This window comes from Somniosus microcephalus, chromosome 3 (genome assembly GCF_052327205.1).
Source record: "Somniosus microcephalus isolate GS21.2 chromosome 3, FLI_Smic_1.0, whole genome shotgun sequence".
NCBI lineage: Eukaryota > Metazoa > Chordata > Chondrichthyes > Squaliformes > Somniosidae > Somniosus > Somniosus microcephalus.
The window spans coordinates 92263720-92282505 of record NC_140989.1 but is presented as its reverse complement, the minus strand read 5'-3'; the positions used below and the strand labels follow the sequence as shown (position 1 = coordinate 92282505).

General features: G+C 45.4%; 1 protein-coding gene and 1 long non-coding RNA gene across 7 annotated transcripts in view; one reads left to right on the top strand and one right to left on the bottom strand.

The window, feature by feature from the left end:
* LOC147121206 (uncharacterized) overlaps positions 1–18786 on the top strand; it is a 75989-nt gene that overhangs the window by 13899 nt on the left and 43304 nt on the right. The gene's annotated exons all lie outside the window — the stretch shown is intronic.
* LOC147121205 (acylphosphatase-2-like) overlaps positions 1944–18786 on the bottom strand; it is a 173230-nt gene continuing 156387 nt past the window's right edge. For 3 of the 5 annotated variants that reach the window (XM_085981340.1, XM_085981337.1, XM_085981338.1), the window contains 2 exons: positions 14202–14336; positions 1944–5947 (listed from right to left, as the gene is read on the bottom strand). In XM_085981340.1, the coding sequence (XP_085837466.1) occupies positions 5833–5947; positions 14202–14336 (250 nt within the window). In that variant the 3' untranslated portion in view covers positions 1944–5832. Of the gene's footprint in view, positions 5948–14182; positions 14337–18786 lie in introns of all 5 variants that reach the window. The other 2 variants (XM_085981339.1, XM_085981341.1) reach the window with 2 other exon arrangements.

The following is an 18786-nucleotide window of genomic DNA, read 5'->3' as shown; positions in this document are numbered from 1 at the left end:
ACTGGCCAGTTGGTGCGGTCTCGCTTGGTCCAGTGTAACGGATGCCAGCGTAGGGGTCGGTGTGTCGCTGCGGGTATCAGATGAGGCGGTGTCGGGGGCCTGCTGCGTCCCGGCTGTCGTCCAAGATGGCGGCATCCATGATCCCCATGTGGCTGGAGGCGTCCAAAATGGCTGCTGTACCGGTGATTCGCACATGGCCGAGGAGGCCCAAGATGGCGGCCCGCATGGCCCACACGCGGCGCTGCTGGGGTTCGGGGTGGCTTTGGCCCTGCAGACGCTAGCGTAGTGTCCCTTCTTCCCGCAGCCCGAGCAGATCGCGTTTTTCGCCGGGCAGCGCGCTCTGGGGTGTTTTGCCTGGCCACAGAAGTAGCATTTCTGGCCTTGGGGCACTGCTGTCTGGCCTTGGGACACTGCTGCGGTAGTTGGGCCGTTGCTGGGGTGGCACGGCGCTATGAGGCGGTCCTACCGTGTCCCAGGCTGTCGTTCCCCGCGGCGTCCACGGTGCAGAGGAGTAGGCATCCATGCCCTGGTAGGCTGCATCCAATGATAGTGCGAGTTCAGAGGCCTTGTTGAGGTTGAGGTCACTCTGCTCCAACAGTCGCTGTCGGGTGTAATTGGATCTGTGGCCCGCTACAAAAGCGTCCCGGATAAGTTCCTCTGTGTACACAGCGGCCTTTACATCCTTACACCCACAGGCCCGGCCAAGCACGGACAGTGCCTGAAGATATTCCATGGTCGATTCCCCAGGTTGTTGTTTACGACTCCCCAGAAGGTGCCTGGCGTACACTTTGTTCACTGGGCGCGTGTACTGGTCCTTGAGGAGCTTGATAGCATCCGCGTATGAGGTCGCGTCTTGGATGACCGAGTACACTCGGTGGTTCACTTTGGAGGTCAGGACATCCAGTTTGTCCTCTTCCGATTTGATTGCTTCGGAGGCGGTCAGGAATTTTTCGAAACACTTAAGCCAGTGAGTAAACTTGGTGGATGAGTCCGCCTCCCGATGATTTAAGTCCAGGCATGCTGGTGTGAGGATCTTTTCCATTATAAAAATTTTGTTAATAAAATTGATGCGCTATCAATTACTCATAAAAGACTGAGAGTTAGAAGAGTAACTAAAGGCTTTTATTAACAAAAGAATGGAGGTCTGCCTCGAGTGGTTGACCGGTCCAGAAATACAAAGGGCTGGGGAGCAGCCACCTTTATACTAGGACTTGTGGGAGGAGTCAGCCGAGGCATGTCCAGGCATGTACACAATGGAATGCAAACAGTATACAAACAGTGGTTTACCACACCTGACTGCTGGGCGGTTGCTCGTGGTCGGCGCCCGTGTTCCTGGACTCGACTATTTTTTTTTTTTTTATGTTGCAGGTAGATTCGCATCAACACTCGTCGCCACTGTTAGATCCGTGGTTCAGTGGATAAATAATTACACGGATGCTGTACATAAACAAATAACAGGTCTTTACTGGAGGAGGGTAATCTCTAGACTGGGGTACAGAGGCATGCGCACAGCTTATATACCGGTGTGGTCACTGCCGGTACTACAGTATACAGGAGCTGTAAAAAGTAGTTCTGACTTAAAGCACATACACTACAGTATGCTCATAGGAACACCTATAGATTCCCACATGTTCAGCACACTAACAGCATTTGCTGAAGAAACTGGCACAGATGACGGACGCAGTACAATTTTATGATGATGTCAGGATCACTCCAAGAAGTTTGCTCAACAATAGTAATGTAGCAGGGAAATAGTAACGCAGACAGCTACACTAAAAAAAAATTATGTACTTAATGGCACAGTTTTAAAGAGTGTGCGGGGACAGAGGGACCTGGGAGTTAATGTGCATAGGTCCCTGAAGGTGGAAGGACATATTGAGAGAGTTGTGAGTCAGTCAAGTGACCACTCAGAGTTCTTGGACAAATAGGCAGCAGCCAGTATGTTTGAGCAATAGATCAGATTTATTAAGCTTACAACGTAATTAATACTTAACATCAGGCGATAGTAAAATGAATAGCTTGCAGCCCTTGGTCTCAGAAGCCCTTCGGACACGTCGTCCTAAGTCTGTTTCTTTTCTTCGCACAAATCTCTGTGTGAAGCTGTTCTTTGAGTATCGAGGTTTTAACCCATTCCTTATCAACAGTTCTTTTGGCCAGTGTCCACATATGTTCTTTAACAAAATCACCTTTTTTAATTGGTTCTAATGGTCAAAATACCATTGTCACTCAGGTTAAGGCTAGTAACCTGGCCATTCCTTTTCCAGTATATTTTCATTAACTCTGTTCCGCTGTCATGTTATCTTGTTTATAGCTTTTCACCCCATTGGAATTTACCATATCTCTTTCATTTCATTGCCTCCCTGGTACAAGGCCTTTATACCAAGGGTCCATATCATTCTGCTATCTCACTTGTCTTGAGGTATCCAGACTATCTACCAGATAAATACCTTAACTTCCATGATCTCTCTCATTTTATTGGAATTTATACTAATTATCCTTTAAATATTGTTGCAATTAGTTTTGTTAAGCGAATTCTAAGTTCTATTCAGCATTATAATATGTTTTTCTTAGCCTGGTTCCATTCTTATCTATCTAATCGTAACTAGAGAATCACCTGCAACTGCTTCTCTTCCCACTCCCTCATTATTACCTCTGGTGTCCCCCAAGGATCTAGCCTTGGCCCATCCCATTTCTCATCTACATGTTGCCCCTTGGTGACATCATCTAAAAACACAGCATCAGTTTCCACATGTATGCTGACGACACCCAGCTCTACCTCACTACCACTTTTCTCGACCCCTCCACGGTGTCTAAATTGTCAGACTGCTTGTCCAACATACAGTTCTGGATGAACAAATATTTTCTTCAATTAAATATTGTGACGAACAAAGCCATTGTTTTCGGTCCCCACCACAAACTCTGTTCCCTAGCCACTGACTCATCCCTCTCCCTAACATCTGTCTGAGGCTGAACCACACTGTTCACAACCTTGGTGTCAGATTTGACCCTGAAATTAGCTTCCGACCACATATCCGCAGCATAACAAAGATTGCCTACTTCTACCTCCGTAACATCGTCCGTCTCCGCCCTTGCCTCAGCTCATCCGCTGCTGAAACCCTCATCCATGCCTTTGTTATCTCTAGACTTGACTATTCCAATGCACTCCTGGCTGGCCTCCCACATTCCACCCTACATAAACTTGAAGTCATTCAAAACTCGGCTGCCTGTGTCCTAACTTGCACCAAGTCCCGTTCACTGATCACCCCTGTGCTCACTGACCTACATTGGCTCCCGGTTAAGCAGCGCCTCAATTTCAAAATTCTCATCTGTGTTTTCAAATCCCTCCATGGCCTCGCCCCTTCCTATCTCTGTAATCTCCTTCAGCCCCACAGCCCCACCCGAGATATCTGCGCTTCTCTAATTCTGCCCTCTTGAGCATCCCTGATTATAATCGCGCAGTCTTAGGGCCGAGGCAACAGAAGGCACGGCCACCAAAGCGCTGGAATTCCCTGCCTAAACCTGTCCGCCTCGCTACCTCTCTTTCCTCCTTTAAGGCGCTCCTTAAAACCTACCTCTTCCACCAAGCTTTTGGTCACCTGCCCTAATTTATCCTTATGTGGATCGGTGTCAAATTTTTTGTCTTAAAATACTCTTGTGCAGCGCCTTGGGATGTTTTACTACGTTAAAGGCGCTATATAAATACAAGTTGTTGTTGTTATGACTCTATGACCTTTAAAAGAAAGACCCAACTGAAAGTAAGAGGCCCCTCTTGCAGTGTCGATTTTGTATTCCAACAAGGTCAGACAGGAAAAGACCCTCTGGTCCATCCAGTCTGTCCCACACAACTGCAATGCCTTGTGCAGCACAAGATATACACTCCCCACCCCAGGTGTTTCTGGGTCATGTTATTGAGCACTGTGCATATAGGGTGCTCCATAGCCTCAGTGCCCCATAGTGTGGTGCGCAGATGTCAAAGATTGCATTGTTAAACATTATTAGAACAAGTTTTTAAAATAACGCTCCTGATGGGAAGCCTTAGCCACCAAGCGCAGGCGTCCGTCCCACACTTTTTCAGTGGGTGGTAAAAGGTTGGACAATGCACCCATGATTTCCCAATATATGCTGCCTGTGGATGAGGTTCCCTGCCGGGAGCATAATTTTGTAAAATCAGTTATTACATGTTTTGCTGCTACGTTAAAGGCCATTCTCAATTTTCAATGTGTTTCATTGTTTACATTCTATTAAACCACCCGTGGTCCTGCCATATATTGGTTTCCTATAAATGTGGGGTTTTTTCCTTTCGCCTAGATGGTGTACATGACTAGGTTTAATTCTTTAAACCACTGATTTAATGAGGGGCAGCTTCTCAGAAGAGGAGTGAAGAATGATGGCAGAACTAGTCCTGAATGAAAATCAGGAGAATAAGGGTTGAGAGATTGGTGTCACACAAGCTAAGAACACACACAGGCCACATCTGTTCTTGATCTGCACTCAGTCAACATCTTCTCTAATGCTGAGAGGATGCCGTGTACAGTGGTACAGGAAACTTTGGTTTATCCGGAGGCTGTATGTCCGGAAACCTCGATCTAACGGCAGAAATCAGCAGCCGTTTTGGTTAGGTTTTTTTTCTTCTCCTAGCATTTTTTTTTTAACAGCCAGGCTCTGGAAAGCGTCTCTGTAGCTTAGCAACAGCTTCTGAGACGCTTCCAAGGTACGGGCTGAGTGTTTACAAGCTGTTGCTAAGCAACAGTGTTTGTTGTCAGATACGGAGATGAAAACCTCCGTATCCTTCAACATTAGCGCTGGTCTATCCGGAAGTTTTGATAGATCGGCAGCAGCTCGGTCCCGTCGGTGCCAGATATCGCGAAGTTTCCTGTATGTTCAATTAGAACAGCAGAATGTAAAGCCTTTTAATAATGTATAAACAATGTAAATAACAAGACTGACAGAATAAGTTTGAAACATTTTTACCACTTGACCATCACAAAGAAAGTTTAATCATATTTTATATTAGCGCTAGGTTTCAAGAGAATTTATGGAATCTTTAATACTTAAAAAAGCGATTAATGCACAATACAGGAAACTTTCGTTTATCTGGAGGATAAATGTCCGGAAAGCTCTATCCACCGGCAAAATTCAGGAGTCGGTTCAGATAAGTTTTTTTTCTTTTCGTTGCTTTTTTTCTCCAGTCGTGGCTCTGCAAGGTCTAGCTGAAGCTGTTGCTTAGCTACAGAGATGCTTGCAAGCTGCAGGCGACTGTTTTGAAGCTGTTGGGTTTGTTGCTTCACACGGAGTTCAGAAGCTCCGTATGTTTTAACATAAGCGCTGGTTTCTACGGCAGTTTTGATGGGACGGCACCAGCTCGGTCCCGTCAGTGCCGGATACCAGAAAGTTTCCTGTAATTAAAAATGGCTTGATCACCACAGTTAACATTTCATTTAGTTCCATTCCTATTTTCTTACACTCATACTTTGACTGCAAAACTAATTGGTTCATATTTTTAAAATAAACATTCTGAAGTGTTTCCTTAAGGCATCCTAGCAGTGTGTCTCCAAATGAGTTTATTTTTAATATGATGAATATGAACTGCTTAATAGCACCTTTCGAGAGAAAACTCATCCTCAGTTTACAGTTCTACAGAGGAGGATCCTTTTGTATATTAGTGCAATCTTTTTCATATTACTCCTTTTCAACAGTAGATTATTGCTTGTTTTAATAATAAAGAAAAGCTTTTCCAATAAGCAGCAATCATGCAATTAGAGGCACTCAGCTGAACATGAACAATGGTAGCTGCTTCGGCTGTGAGCTGGGGAGCAATGTAACATCATGCTCTCAGTATCTGGTGGTGAAGTTACTGAATTCCAGTTTGGAGATCTCTTTCTCATTTGAAAAATGTGCCCGGTCAATGCGAGAACTTGGACTTCCCACTTTGCTTAACCAATTCTTCCTGTAGAGAGAAGCAAAGGAGTATTATACCATAATTTTTAAATTAATTCTCCCACCCACTTCTTTAACTGCAATCTCGAGCCAGACTGTTCCTCTGGCTGTGGAAGTGCTGCTGTGCAACCAGCCACTAGAAATTTGTAATACCAGTTGGGTTGACACGCCTCAGATTTTCCTTCTCCTTTCTGCATCTCTCTTGATGGCTTGGTTGACATCCTGATTAAACAGGAGTTGCACCATGATTTTTAATCTGTTGCATTTTACAGTGAAACTGAATAATTAATGCAACACATTTTAAAGGCAGTACTGTGCACTGGGAATATTGATGTACTTTTTGTACCCATAACCTAGCTTTTAGTGATGTGTGTAGCTGGCCATCCAAATCCCTGCTCCTCCACAGTTCCTAGTCCCTCATCATTAAGAAAATATTCAAATTTGTCTTTTTTGGATCCAAAGTGGCTGGCCTCGCACTTCCCCACAGTGAGCTCCATCTGCCATAGTTTTGCCCACTAACTTAATCTGTCTATGTTGGAAATTGGTTTGAATGTAACATCCTGCTCCCATTTAAACAACTTACTGTGCCTCCAAACTGAGTGTCATCTGCAAACCTGAATATGCAACTCTCTATTCCTTCATTCAAGTCATTAATGTATATATGTAGCAAATGTAACCCCACTATTTAAGAAAGGAGGGAGAGAGAAAACAGAGAACTACAGACCAGTTAGCCTGGCATCAGTAGTAGGGAAAATGCTAGAATCTATTATTTAGGACGTGGTAACAGGGCACTTAGAAAATAATAATAGGATTGGGCAGAGTCAACACGGATTTATGAAAGGGAAATTCTGTTTGACAAATCTGTTGAAGTATTTTGAGGTTGTAACTAGCAGAATAGATAAGGGGGAGCCAGTGGATGTGGTGTATTTAGATTTTCAGAAGGCATTTGATAAGGTGCCACACAAGAAGTTATTAAACAAAATTAGGGCTCATGGGATTGGGGTAATATACTAGCATGGAATGAGGATTGGTTAACGGACAGAAAACAGAGAGTAGGAATAAACAGGTCATTTTCGGGTTGGCAGGCTGTAACGAGTGGGATACCACAAGGATCAGTGCTTGGGCCTCAGCTATTCACAATCTACATCAATGATTTGGATGAGGGGACCAAATGTAATAAATCCAAGTTTGCTGATGATACAAAGCTGGGTGGGAATGTAAGTTGTGAGGAGGATGCAAGGAGGCTTCAAGGGGATATAGACAGGCTAAGTAAGTGGGTAAGAACATGGCAAATGGAATATAATGTGGAGAAATGTGAAGTTATCCACTTTGGTAGGAAACATAGAAAAGCAGAGTATTTTTGAAATGGTGAGAGATTGGGAAATGTTGGTGTTCAGAGGGACCTGGGTGTCCTTGTACACGAATCACTGAAAGTTAATATGCAGGTACAGCAAGCAATTAGGAAAGCAAATGGTATGTTGGCCTTTATTACAAGAGGATTTGAGTATAAGAGTAAAGACGTCTTACTGCAATTATATAGGGCCCTGGTGAGACCACACCTGGAGTATTGTGTACAGTTTTGATCTCCTTACCTAAGGAAGGATATACTTGCCATAGAGGGAGTGCAACGAAGGTTCACCAGACTGGTTCCTGGGATGGGGGTATTGTCCTATGAGGAGAGAGTGAGTAGACTAGGCATATATTCTCTAGAGTTTAGAAGAATGAGAGATGATCTCATTGAAACATACAAAATTCTTACAGGGCTGGACAGGGTAAATGCAGGGAGGATGTTTCCCTTGGCTGGGGAGTCTAGAACCAGGGGTCACAGTCTCAGAATAAGAGGTTGGTCATTTAGGACTGAGATGAGGAAAAATTTCTTCACTCAGAGGGTGGTGAATCTTTGGAATTCTCTACCCCAGAGGGCTGTGGAAGCTCAGTCGTTGAGTATATTAAAGACAGAGAGCGATAGATTTTTGAATATTAAGGGAATCAAGGAATATGAGGATAGTGCAGGAAAGTGGAGATGAGGTAGAAGATCAGCCAGGGTCTTACTGAATGGTGGAGCAGGCTCGAAGGGCCAAATGGCCTACTCCTGCTCCTATTTCTTATGTTCTTATATGGAGAAAAGCCCCAGTACACATCCCTGGAACACCACTTGTCACATTCCACCAATCTAAGAATGAACCCTTTATTCCTGCTCTCTGTCTCTTACATTCAAACCAATTTCCAACCCAAGTCACAAGGTTACCTTCAATTCCATGCACTTTTAATTTTTCTAATAATCTCTTGTGCGCAACCTTATCAAATGTCTTCTGGAAGTCTATATAGACAACGGCCTAGAAATTCATTAAGGCGCTGCCAGCTTTGCGCCCAGTTAATGCCTAAAGGGTGATTTTGCGCCAAAAATGAGTTTGCGCAGATATTCAGCGCAGCGGTATCGGCGGTGGTAGCCGTTAGCGCTGCGCCGGCACCGATGACATCATCGGTGTGCGCAGTGCCCCGGTTCCGCCCCGAAACCGCGCCGATCCCCATATTTAGTTGCGGCCGCCTCCTCCGAAGCGGCCGCAAACAGCGACCAGAAAACGGGGCCGTCCTGCTGCCTTAGTGGGGCGCTTTAAAGCGGAAGGTGCGGCTGGCCGCTTTTGCGGCGGCCGCCTGCCCGCACCTCCTTCCCCGGCCTCCTCCACCCCCCCCCCCCCCGCGGCATTGCCGGCTGCTTTCCGCGAGCCCGGCACTTCTCCGTGGTGCCGGGCTCATTTGCCGGCACTATCCAGCGGCGATCTCCCCGTTGCAGGCAGCTCCCCCTTAAGGAGGAGGCCTGCAGTACCGCAGCCTGCCGCTGCGCAGCGCCTGGCGCAGCGGCGCCAAGGGCGCTGATATTCAGTGTCAGCGCACCAAGCGGAGGCGGGCACACCCTGGTATAGCGCCCGCTTCCGAATTGGAGCGCTAACAATGAATATCTGACGATCGCTATAGGCTTCCCGCCCAGCGCTAACTTTTGGGCGCTAGCCAGCTGGCGGGGCCATAGTGAATTTCTAGGCCAACATCCCATAAATACTCTGCTATCCACCATACTAGTGACCTACTCATAAAATTCAACTAGGTTAGTCAGGCATGACCTACCTTCATAAATGCATGCTCTCTTTGATTAGCTCATATTTGTTCAAATGTTCAGTCACTCTGTCCCTGATGACAGATTCCAGTAACTTGCCCATAACTGAAAATAAACTGACAGGTCTGTAGTTTCCTGGAGATTTATCTATCTTAAGTCATATTATTTTTTTCCATTACCATTTTCTTACTTATATTAAATCCAATTAAGTTCCTCCCCTTGACTCATTTTTAGGATCCCTTGTACTGCTGGTACAGTATGTTGTCCTCTTCCTCTACTGTGGAAATGTGTACAAAGTATTTAACAAATCTGCCATTTCCTTATTATCTATTATAGTATCACCTGCATCTGTCTTTAATGGGCCCACATTTCCCCTTACCACTCTCTTTCTTTTAATATATTTATTAAAACTTTTACCGTTAGCTTTGATATCCCTTGCAAGTTTTGTTTCATTATACCTTTTTACACCTCTCATTACTTTCTTTATATCCCTTTGTTTCTTTTTATAGCTCTCCCAGTCTGCTGGATTTCAATTTTTCCTTGCATTTATGTAAGCTTTTTCTTTTATACTGTCTCTTACCTCATTTGTTGACCGTGGTTGCTCATTGGTACAAGTGGAGGTTTTGCATTTTAAGGGGTACGCACTGGTTTTGTATTGTACCAAAAATCTCTTTGAATACTTCCCACTGTCTGTGGGTTTATGCATTAACAGTTTAGCCCAGTTTATTTCTCATTCCTTTGAAGTTTGCCTTACTTAAATTTAAAACCTTGATTTGTGACTCTCACTTCTCCCTCTCAAACCTAATATCAAATTAGTTATGTTGCTGGATTAGTAATCCAGAGGCCTAAACTATTAATCCAGACATGCGATTACAAATCCCACCATGGCAGTTCGTGAATTTGAAGTCAGTTTAAAAAAAAAATACATTGGAATAAAAAGCTCGCATCAGTAATGGTGACCATGAAGATATCGGATTGTCGTAAACCCCAATAAAAATCACTAATGCGTTGAACCAGCCGTCCTTACCCGGTCTGGCCTAAATGCGACTCCAGACCCACAGCAATGTGGTTGATTCTGCCCTTCTAGCAAGCAATAGAAGTACAAGAAGAATGAAACTGGATGGCCCACTTGGCTTAGGCATTGGATTCAGATACGATAAAGGCACAGTCGACCCTGCAAAGTACTCCTCACTAACATCTGGGTCATGACATCAGGTCAAACTTGGGCAAGGAAACCTCCCGCTGATTACCCCCTATTACCTTCCGTCAGCTGATGAATCAGTACTCCTTCATGTTGAACACCACTCAGAAGAAGCACTGAGTGTAGCAAGGGTGGGGGACTTCAATGTCCATCACCAAGTATGGCTTGGTAGTCACAGAATCACAGAAACCCCACAGTGTAGATAGAGGCCATTTCGGCCCATCGAGCCTGCACCGACACATATCCCACCGATCCCCGTAACCCCTACACCAACACATATCCCACCCTATCCCCGTAACCCCACGTATTTAATCCCCCTAACACTAAGGGTCAATTTATCATAGCCAATCAACCTAACCCGCACATCTTTGGACTGAGCTAACTGAGCTGGCCGAGTCCTGAAGGACATAGCTGAGAGAACCAACAACCTACTTGACCTTGTCCTCACCAATCTACCTGTCACAGATCTGTCCATGACAGTATCAGTAAGTGCGACCACCCCACAATCCACCTTCACACTGAGGCACAACCACCGTGCTAAATGGGATAGATTAAGAATAGCTCAAAACTGGGCATCTATGAGGCGCTGTGGGCCATCAGCAGCAGCAGAATTATATCCTACCACAATCTGTAACCTCATGGCCCGGCACATCCCACAGTCTACCATTACCATCAAGGCAGGGGACCAACCCTGGTTCAATGAGGAGTGTAGAAGAGCATGCCAGGAAGGGTTCAACCCGAAACGTTGACTCTGTTTCTCCTCTCCTTGATGCTGCCTGACCTGCTGAATGTTTACAGCACTTTCTGTTGTTATGCCAGGAACACTACCAGGTGTACCTGAAAATGAAGTGCCAACCAGCTGAAGCTACAATACAGGACTACAGGCATGCTAAACAGTGGAAGCAGCATGCTAAGCGATGACAGATCAAAGCTCTGCAGTCCTGTCACATCCAGTCGTGAATGGTGGTTGTCAATTAAATAACTAACAGGAGGAAGGAGCTCCATGAACCTCCCCATCCTCAATGATGGCAGAGCCCAGCATGTGCGTGCAAAAGACAAGGCTGAAGTGTTCGCAACCATCTTCAGCCAAAAGTGCCGAGTGGATGATCCACCTCAGTCTTTACCTGAGGACTCCACTATCACAGATGCCAATTTTCAGCCAATTCGATTCACTCCACGTGATATCAAGAAATGGCTGGGCACACTGGATACAGCAAAAGCTATGGGGCTCGACAACATCCTGGCTATCATGCTGAAGACTTGTGCTTAGAACTAGCCGCGCCTCTAGCCAAGCTGTTCCATTACAGCTACAACACTGGCATCTACCCGAAAAAGTGGAAAATTGTTCAGTTATATCCTGTCCACAAAAAGCAGGAATATCGAATCTGGCTAATTAATGCCCCATCAGCCTACTCTCAATCATCAGCAAAGCGATGGAAAATGTCATCGCCAGTGCTATCAAGCAGCACTTACTCACTAATAACCTGCTCACCAATGCTCAGTTTGGGTTTCGCCAGGACCACTCGGCTCCAGACCTCATTACAGCCTTGGTCTAAACATAGACAAAATAGCTGAATCCTCGGGGTGTGGTGAGAGTGCCCTTGACATCAAGGTAGCATTTGACCGAGTGTGGCACCGAGGAGCCCCAGTCAAACTGAAGTCAATGGGGATCAGGGGTGAACTCTCCACTGGCTGGAGACATACAAGCACAAAGGAAGATGATTGTGGTTTTGGGAGCCCAATCATCTCAGCTCCAGGACATTGCTGCAAAAGTTCCTCAGGGCAGTGTTCTAGGCCCAACCATCTTCAGCTGTTTCATCAATGACCTTCCCTCCATCAGAAGGTCAGAAGTGGTGATGTTCACTGATGATTGCATGTTCAGTTCCATTTGCAATTCCTCAGATAATGAAACAGTCTGTGCCCGCATGCAGCAAGACCTGGACAACAACCAATCTTGGACTGGTAAGTGGCAAGTAACATTCGCGCCACACAAGTGATAGACAATGACCATCGACAATGAGAGAGAGTCTAACCACCTCCCCATGACATTCAATGGTAATACCATTGTCAAATACCAGGGTGTCACGATTGACCATAAACTTAACTGGACTAGCCACATAAATACTGTGGCTACACGAGCAGGTTAAAGGCTGGGTATTCTGTGGCAAGTGACTCTTGACTTCCCAAAGCTTTTTCACCACCTACAAAGCACAAGTCAGGAGTGTGATGGAATACCCTCCACTTGCCTGGATGAGTGCAGCTCCAACAACACTCAAGGAGCTCAACAGCATCCAGAACAAAGCAGTCCGCTTGATCCAGCCACTTTAAACATTCACTCTCTCCACCACCGGCGAACCATGACTGCAGTATGTATCATCTACAAGATGCACTGCAGCAACTCGCCAAGGCTTCTTCGGCAGCACCTCCCAAACCTGAGACCTCTACCACTTAGACGGATAAGGGCAGCAGGCGCACAGGAACAGCATCACCTCCAAGTTCCCCTCCAAGTCACACACCATCCTAACTTGGACATATATCGCCTTTCCTTCATTGTCGCAGGTTCAAAATCCTGGAACTCCCTACCTAACAGCAGTGCAGGAGTAACTTCACCACACAGACTGCAGCGATCCAAGAAGGTGGCTCACCACCACCTTCTCAAGGAAAACTAGGGATAGGCAATAAATGCTAGCCTTGCCAGCGACGGCCACATGCTGTGAATGAATAAATAAAAATGTTTTAAAAATCATAATACGGTCACTATTTGAAAGATAGTCTCTTAGAGAGATTGTTAACTAAATCTAGTTGGTTACTCATCACTAAATCTGGAATGGCTTTATCCTTTATTGGTTCTAAAACATATTGGGGAAAAATTGAGTCGCACCCCCTTTGGGGTGCTAACTTCGCTCAAAATTGAATGGTAGCGCCCCAAGAGGGAAGCGGGGCATTACTGGAAGCGCCCCGCCTCCCTCTTGGAGCGCTACGAGGGAATATCGCGGCGCTACGTGCTGTGGTACTGCGGGCCTTCCTCCCCTTCCAGGGATCGGAGTGCTGGCAAAAGAGCCTGGCACTCAAGAGAAGTGCCAGGCTCACGGAGCGCAGCCGGCACTCCGCGGGGGGCTTCTCAGAAGGCCGGGGACGGCAACGGGGGGCAGGTGCTGGCAGGTGGCCAGCAACAAAAATGGCTGCCCGGCACCTCGCCTTTAATTAGCGCGCCCTGGCCGCAGGTAGGCCCCCCTGACTCCATCGGACATAGCGTCCGGCGGTAAGTCGGGGGCGCCACCGAAGATCGCGGCTGGGGCGCTGTGCACGGCGATGACGTCATCGCTGGTGGCGCAGTGCCGCAGGACGCTAACGGTTACCGCCGCCGCTAACCTCCCGCTGAATTTCGCGGGAGGCGTTGGTGGTGCCGTGCCCAGGTGCTAGTTGCTTTGCGCCCCTCTTAGGGGGCTAACGGGAGGCGCAAAACAACCAAATTTTCCCCCCAATGTGCTGGAAAACTGTCTCGAATACATTCTAGAAATTCATTACCTTTACTATTTGAGCTATTCTGCTTCTCCCAGTCTGTGAGAAATAAAATCTCCACTTTGTTTCTGCTACATGCTTTATGATCTACGTATTTATAGTGACCAGGATAACATTTTTGCGGCATTTAAAAAGTATAATGTAAAAGACTTCCTATGTTTCAAGATAAATATTGAGTTAATTTTTTATTTCCCTGTTGAATAGCCAACATTCTGAACTGACAGCACTTCCCCTCTTGTAGTTACCAGGAGGCTCAAAATATTGTCTTATGAGACTGCTATAACATGAGCCAAAATCATGTACATTATTTGTTTGGAAGTTTTTTTCTAGATCAGTATTTCGCTATTACTTGTTCATTTGTTACAAGGGAAATATTGGAGCTACATTCAGTTCATGCTATGCTTGCATACCTCTTGAAGATCAACTCACTTATTGTATTGAAATTGGCCCGTGAGCAAGTCACTTTTCTGCCTTTTGTGGCACGACAAGGATTGATTTCTACAATGCTTTCTTGATCCGTATGCTTTTAGTCCAACAAGGAAGGAGGCAATGGTGGATCTAGTTCTAGGAAATTAAGTGGGGCAAAGAGGTAACATAAGGGTAGGGCAAACTTCTAGGAGACAGCAACAATAATATAATTAGGTTTGATATAAAAAGTGAAAAGACGAAGGAACAGCCTAAGATACTTGACGAGTAAAAACACCAATTTCAATTAGATTAAAAAGTGACCTGCCTCAGATAAATTGGAAGAAATATTTGCAGACGAGGAGAGGATATATATATTTATGGTAAAACTGTAAAAGGAGTAGAGGAGCAAAGGGACAGTAGTCTTATAATACACAAATGTTAATATGTTGGTGGACAAGTTGACAAAGCATATGGGATCCCAGGTTTCATACATGGGGGCATTAGGTACAAAATTGAAGTGGTAAAAGATTGGTTGAAGTGGTAAATCATTGGTTAGGTTGCAGCTAGAATATCTTGTCCAGTTTTGGGCACCCTAATTTAGGAAGGCTGCCAAGACCATGGAGAGGGTGCAGAAGAGATTTTCTAAGATGATACCAGAGGTGACAGGCTTTAGTTATGAGGAGAGACGAGAAAAACTGGGGTTCATTTCATCATTAGAATAAAGAAGGTTAAGAGGAGATCTGAAAGAGGTATTCAAAATTACGAAGGATAATTAAGGTAAATAAAGAAAAACTATAGCTTGCCTTGCCCTCCCCAAAGCCTGCTCCCAGTTAATATCCCCCACTTTGATTCTGCTAGCCTAAGTATTTCTACCCCCTCTCTATTCTCTATTTTACTTGAAAAAAACAATTTTTCTGCTAAATTTATCCCACCCTACATTTTTTAATCCCTTTAAATGGACATTGGAATTGTTTACTGTTTCTTTTACCTGGCTCCCACTGGCCATTTTAAAAGAACTGGCTGTAAACTGGCTTTAAAGTCCATTTTTACTAACCACTGAAAAGCTCAGACGTTGAAGACTAACATGCTCACATCACGGTCGTGACCAGGTGAATCTTTGGTGCATTTTTACGCTAGATATGAGGGCGCTGTGCCATCATGTCTGTCTGTCGTGCAGGATTGATCAATAGTAAATAATGGTGGAGAAATTGGTCTGCTCCTATTTTTGGGCTCTGAATTGGAGGTGCGTAAGTAGCAGCTCCCGATCATGTGGGCGGCATTAATTTTAAAAATTGTTCCCCTTGCCTAAGTAACATGGAATGGATGGGCTATCAGCGCTACTCGCGTTGTTTATTGACGGCTCACTAATGGGGAGGGGGGCAGAAATATCTGACAATTTATAGAAAGCTTGCACCTCTTAAAAGGGAGGTGTGCGTTGGCTGCTGTATACTGTCAATTGCTGTACAGACTTGAAAAATGCCTGGAATCAGCTGTTGTTCACTTAAATATTTCTTTTTTTGATCTCACTTTTCACTTTCAGTTCTTTGACTCTTTCTCCCCTGTTTTTATTTATAAATTTATCTTTTGAGTTGGACGATTTAAGGGGTGAATTTCCTTGGGGGGTTTTCAAATTGTCTGCATAACTTTGGTGGAAGAACCACGGACAATTTTCTGGGATTTCAAAGTCAGAAGTTACGCTGGACGGGTGGGTGAATTCCTGTGGAAATTCACCCCATAATCTGAATGATGCAAATGGTAAATCCATTAGATTTGGAATCCACCTCTTTTGTACACAACAAGGCCTGAAGTAAGGGGTTGCTAAAACAGTTTCCAAAGGAGATTCTGGCACAGACAGAGATGCACATATGGTTACCAGGTTATTTGTTTTAAACCTCCGGCTTAGAGCTCCAAAGATAGCTCAGAGGAGCTGGCGTTGGGTCAGAAAAACCAGAAGGTTCAGGTTTGACCCTAGAGTTTCTGTTGAGTTAGTTGATCGCAACCAGGCCAGCAGATGGGGAACAACAACTGACCTCAGTATCCTCATCTAAAGAGGGAAATGATAAGACATGGTTGTTGCTTCCAACTACTATCCAGTAACCACAGCTGGAAAGAATGCATGTGTGGTTTTGGTGAGGATGGAATCAGGCTTGGGTGTGAATAGCCTGCTAACACTCACTGCCTAGGGTCATTTACGAAGAATTTTCATTAGGGCGAGGTATCGAAGGGCTGCAAATGCCTGAGGAGTCATATATCAGAAAGAGGCAGCACCTTCAGGAGAGAATTAAAAATAAATGCTCCAGCTGAAATGTTCATTGTGATTGTTAAATGAGACCTCATTTCAGGTTTCTGTTTATTGTCAAATTTCCAAATAGTTCACTTTCCAGAATTTCAGCATATGAAACCAGCCACAGTGCATACTCGGGTATCATTTTCTCACACTGCATGAATAGTCAAACACTTCCATCAACGATTTCTGGATCTTGTTCAAAAGCAGAAATTCTAGCCACTGTTTTTTTTAACTTTTTGCCTCCCCAGCTCAGGAAACTGAATCCAGTTGTTACATCCCAATTGTCACTCAGGCTGAAATTTCTCACAGAAGAGTCGAGAGCCCCAATTTTAGTTCCCTGGTGGGAATCGTGTGGCCAAAGGCCGAGTCGAATGGCAAACCATCTGGTCCTCTGCAGCGTGATTTTAATTCGGTCCACTGCCCGAACCCAGCGGGAAACGCTAGCTCGCCGGTGGGCAGAAACGAGATACCTGGCGGCAGGATACAGCTGCCAGACAATCCCGGCATTTGGGCAAGTGGTTGGGAGGGGCTTCGGAGGGGCACTGCGGTTGAGGTTGGGCGAAGGAGGCCTGGGGCAGGGGAGGTCTAAGGTTTTCTTGTGGGGCCTGGAGGAGCACGAATAAAATAAAATTAGTCTACCTTTCTGGGCCTCTGCTGGCCCCGGTTCATCTTCCCTGTGTAGGCCTCAGGATAAAATTGCAGTTGAGGCCCAATGACCTGACTGGAGCCTGATCTGCATATTTAAAGAAGGGCCCTGCTGCTTTACGGCAGGTGGCGTTCTCGTCTGCTCAAAAGAGCAGGCTAAAATTACAACCCGCAGGCAGGCACCAGGATCGTGAGTAAGTAAGTCGCTGCAGCCATTTTAACAGCCCTTCCGGTTTCCGCCAGGTGGGCAGGATTGAAATAGGCCCTCTAGGTCCTCCATGGTCTGTATAGATTAGTTCCATATTGTGTGGCGCTTTTATTCACAACTATCGGAGTATTTTCACACATGAGCATATTCCCTCTTATCTTAGTGTCTATCATTTGACTGCACTGTCAGAATAATGCTCTATGCGTAGATGACAATTAAGCGACCTTGCGCCAGAAAGAACAAAACATGCATTCTCTCATCAACTAGAAAGCACGTTATTAATTATTTATCAACTGCCGGGTCCTTCATCCAGAAGTCTGCCCCAGTAGTGCTTAATGATTAGTGCTGCACATGATTACTGTAATGCAGGTTTACATTTACATCTACACCCCAAAACTCTGAAAATAATTTGCAATAAGCTCAACTGCTTCAGAGATCCTTCTGCTAAATGGCAACTAAAGCTGCTTTCACACAGGTATAAACAACCATTTATTTTGCTTATTCCTTTCACTTGCTGCAAAAGAAATATTTTCTGTTACAGGATACCTACATAAGTAAAGCATTTACAGATATAACCCCTTATGGTTGCTGCTGAATGGTTAGACCTTTCTTTAATATCCTACTGCAGAAAAATGGCTGGAAAAATCAAGAATAGACCTTTTTTTAATATCCTACTGCAGAAAAAAAGCTGGAAAAATCAAGAATAGATTTAAAATGTAACGCATTCATAATCCTAGTTTCTAATACCACATGAGGCCACACACATTATGACTGCAACTACTGGAGGCATCTAGGACGCATTAGGTCTAGCAGTATTTTTTTGGAGGGGCGGGGGGGTAAAAGGCCACGGCAGAAAGAAGACTGCAAGGACTGCGACCCTTCACCTTGCCCTCCCTCTCCTTAGAAGTTTTAAATCTTTCTCAAAGCTGGTTCCCCAGCTCTTAGTTGCACATACCATGTTTGCGACATATTTACTATGCGCAATAAGGCCGATGTAGCAGAGCCTGGTCTCCAATCGTCCTGGATCCCCTTGCCATTGGACCAAGACCTTACTCTGTCAAGCCCGTGTGGTAGCTGGCGTACAACAGCCACCCCACGTTAAAAGAATTCACGCACAGGCATCTCCCACCCTTTAAAATGAAGTTCGGGACCTGGAATGTCAGGACCCTCATGGACAACCCCAACAGCGACAGACTGGAACGCCGTACTGCTATCGTTGCCCGGGAGCTCAGACGTTTCGACATAGACATCGCCGCCCTAAGCGAGACCTGGCAGGCAGGGGAAGGCCAGCTCAAGGAGCAAGGCGGTGGTTACACCTTCTTCTGGAAAGGCAAACCTGAAGAAAAATGCCGCCTCCATGGGGTAGGCTTCGCCATAAAAAATGAGCTAGTTGGACGTCTCAGAGACTCCCCTTTTGGAATAAACGAACGCCTCATGACTCTTCGACTCACCCTAGCCCGGAACCA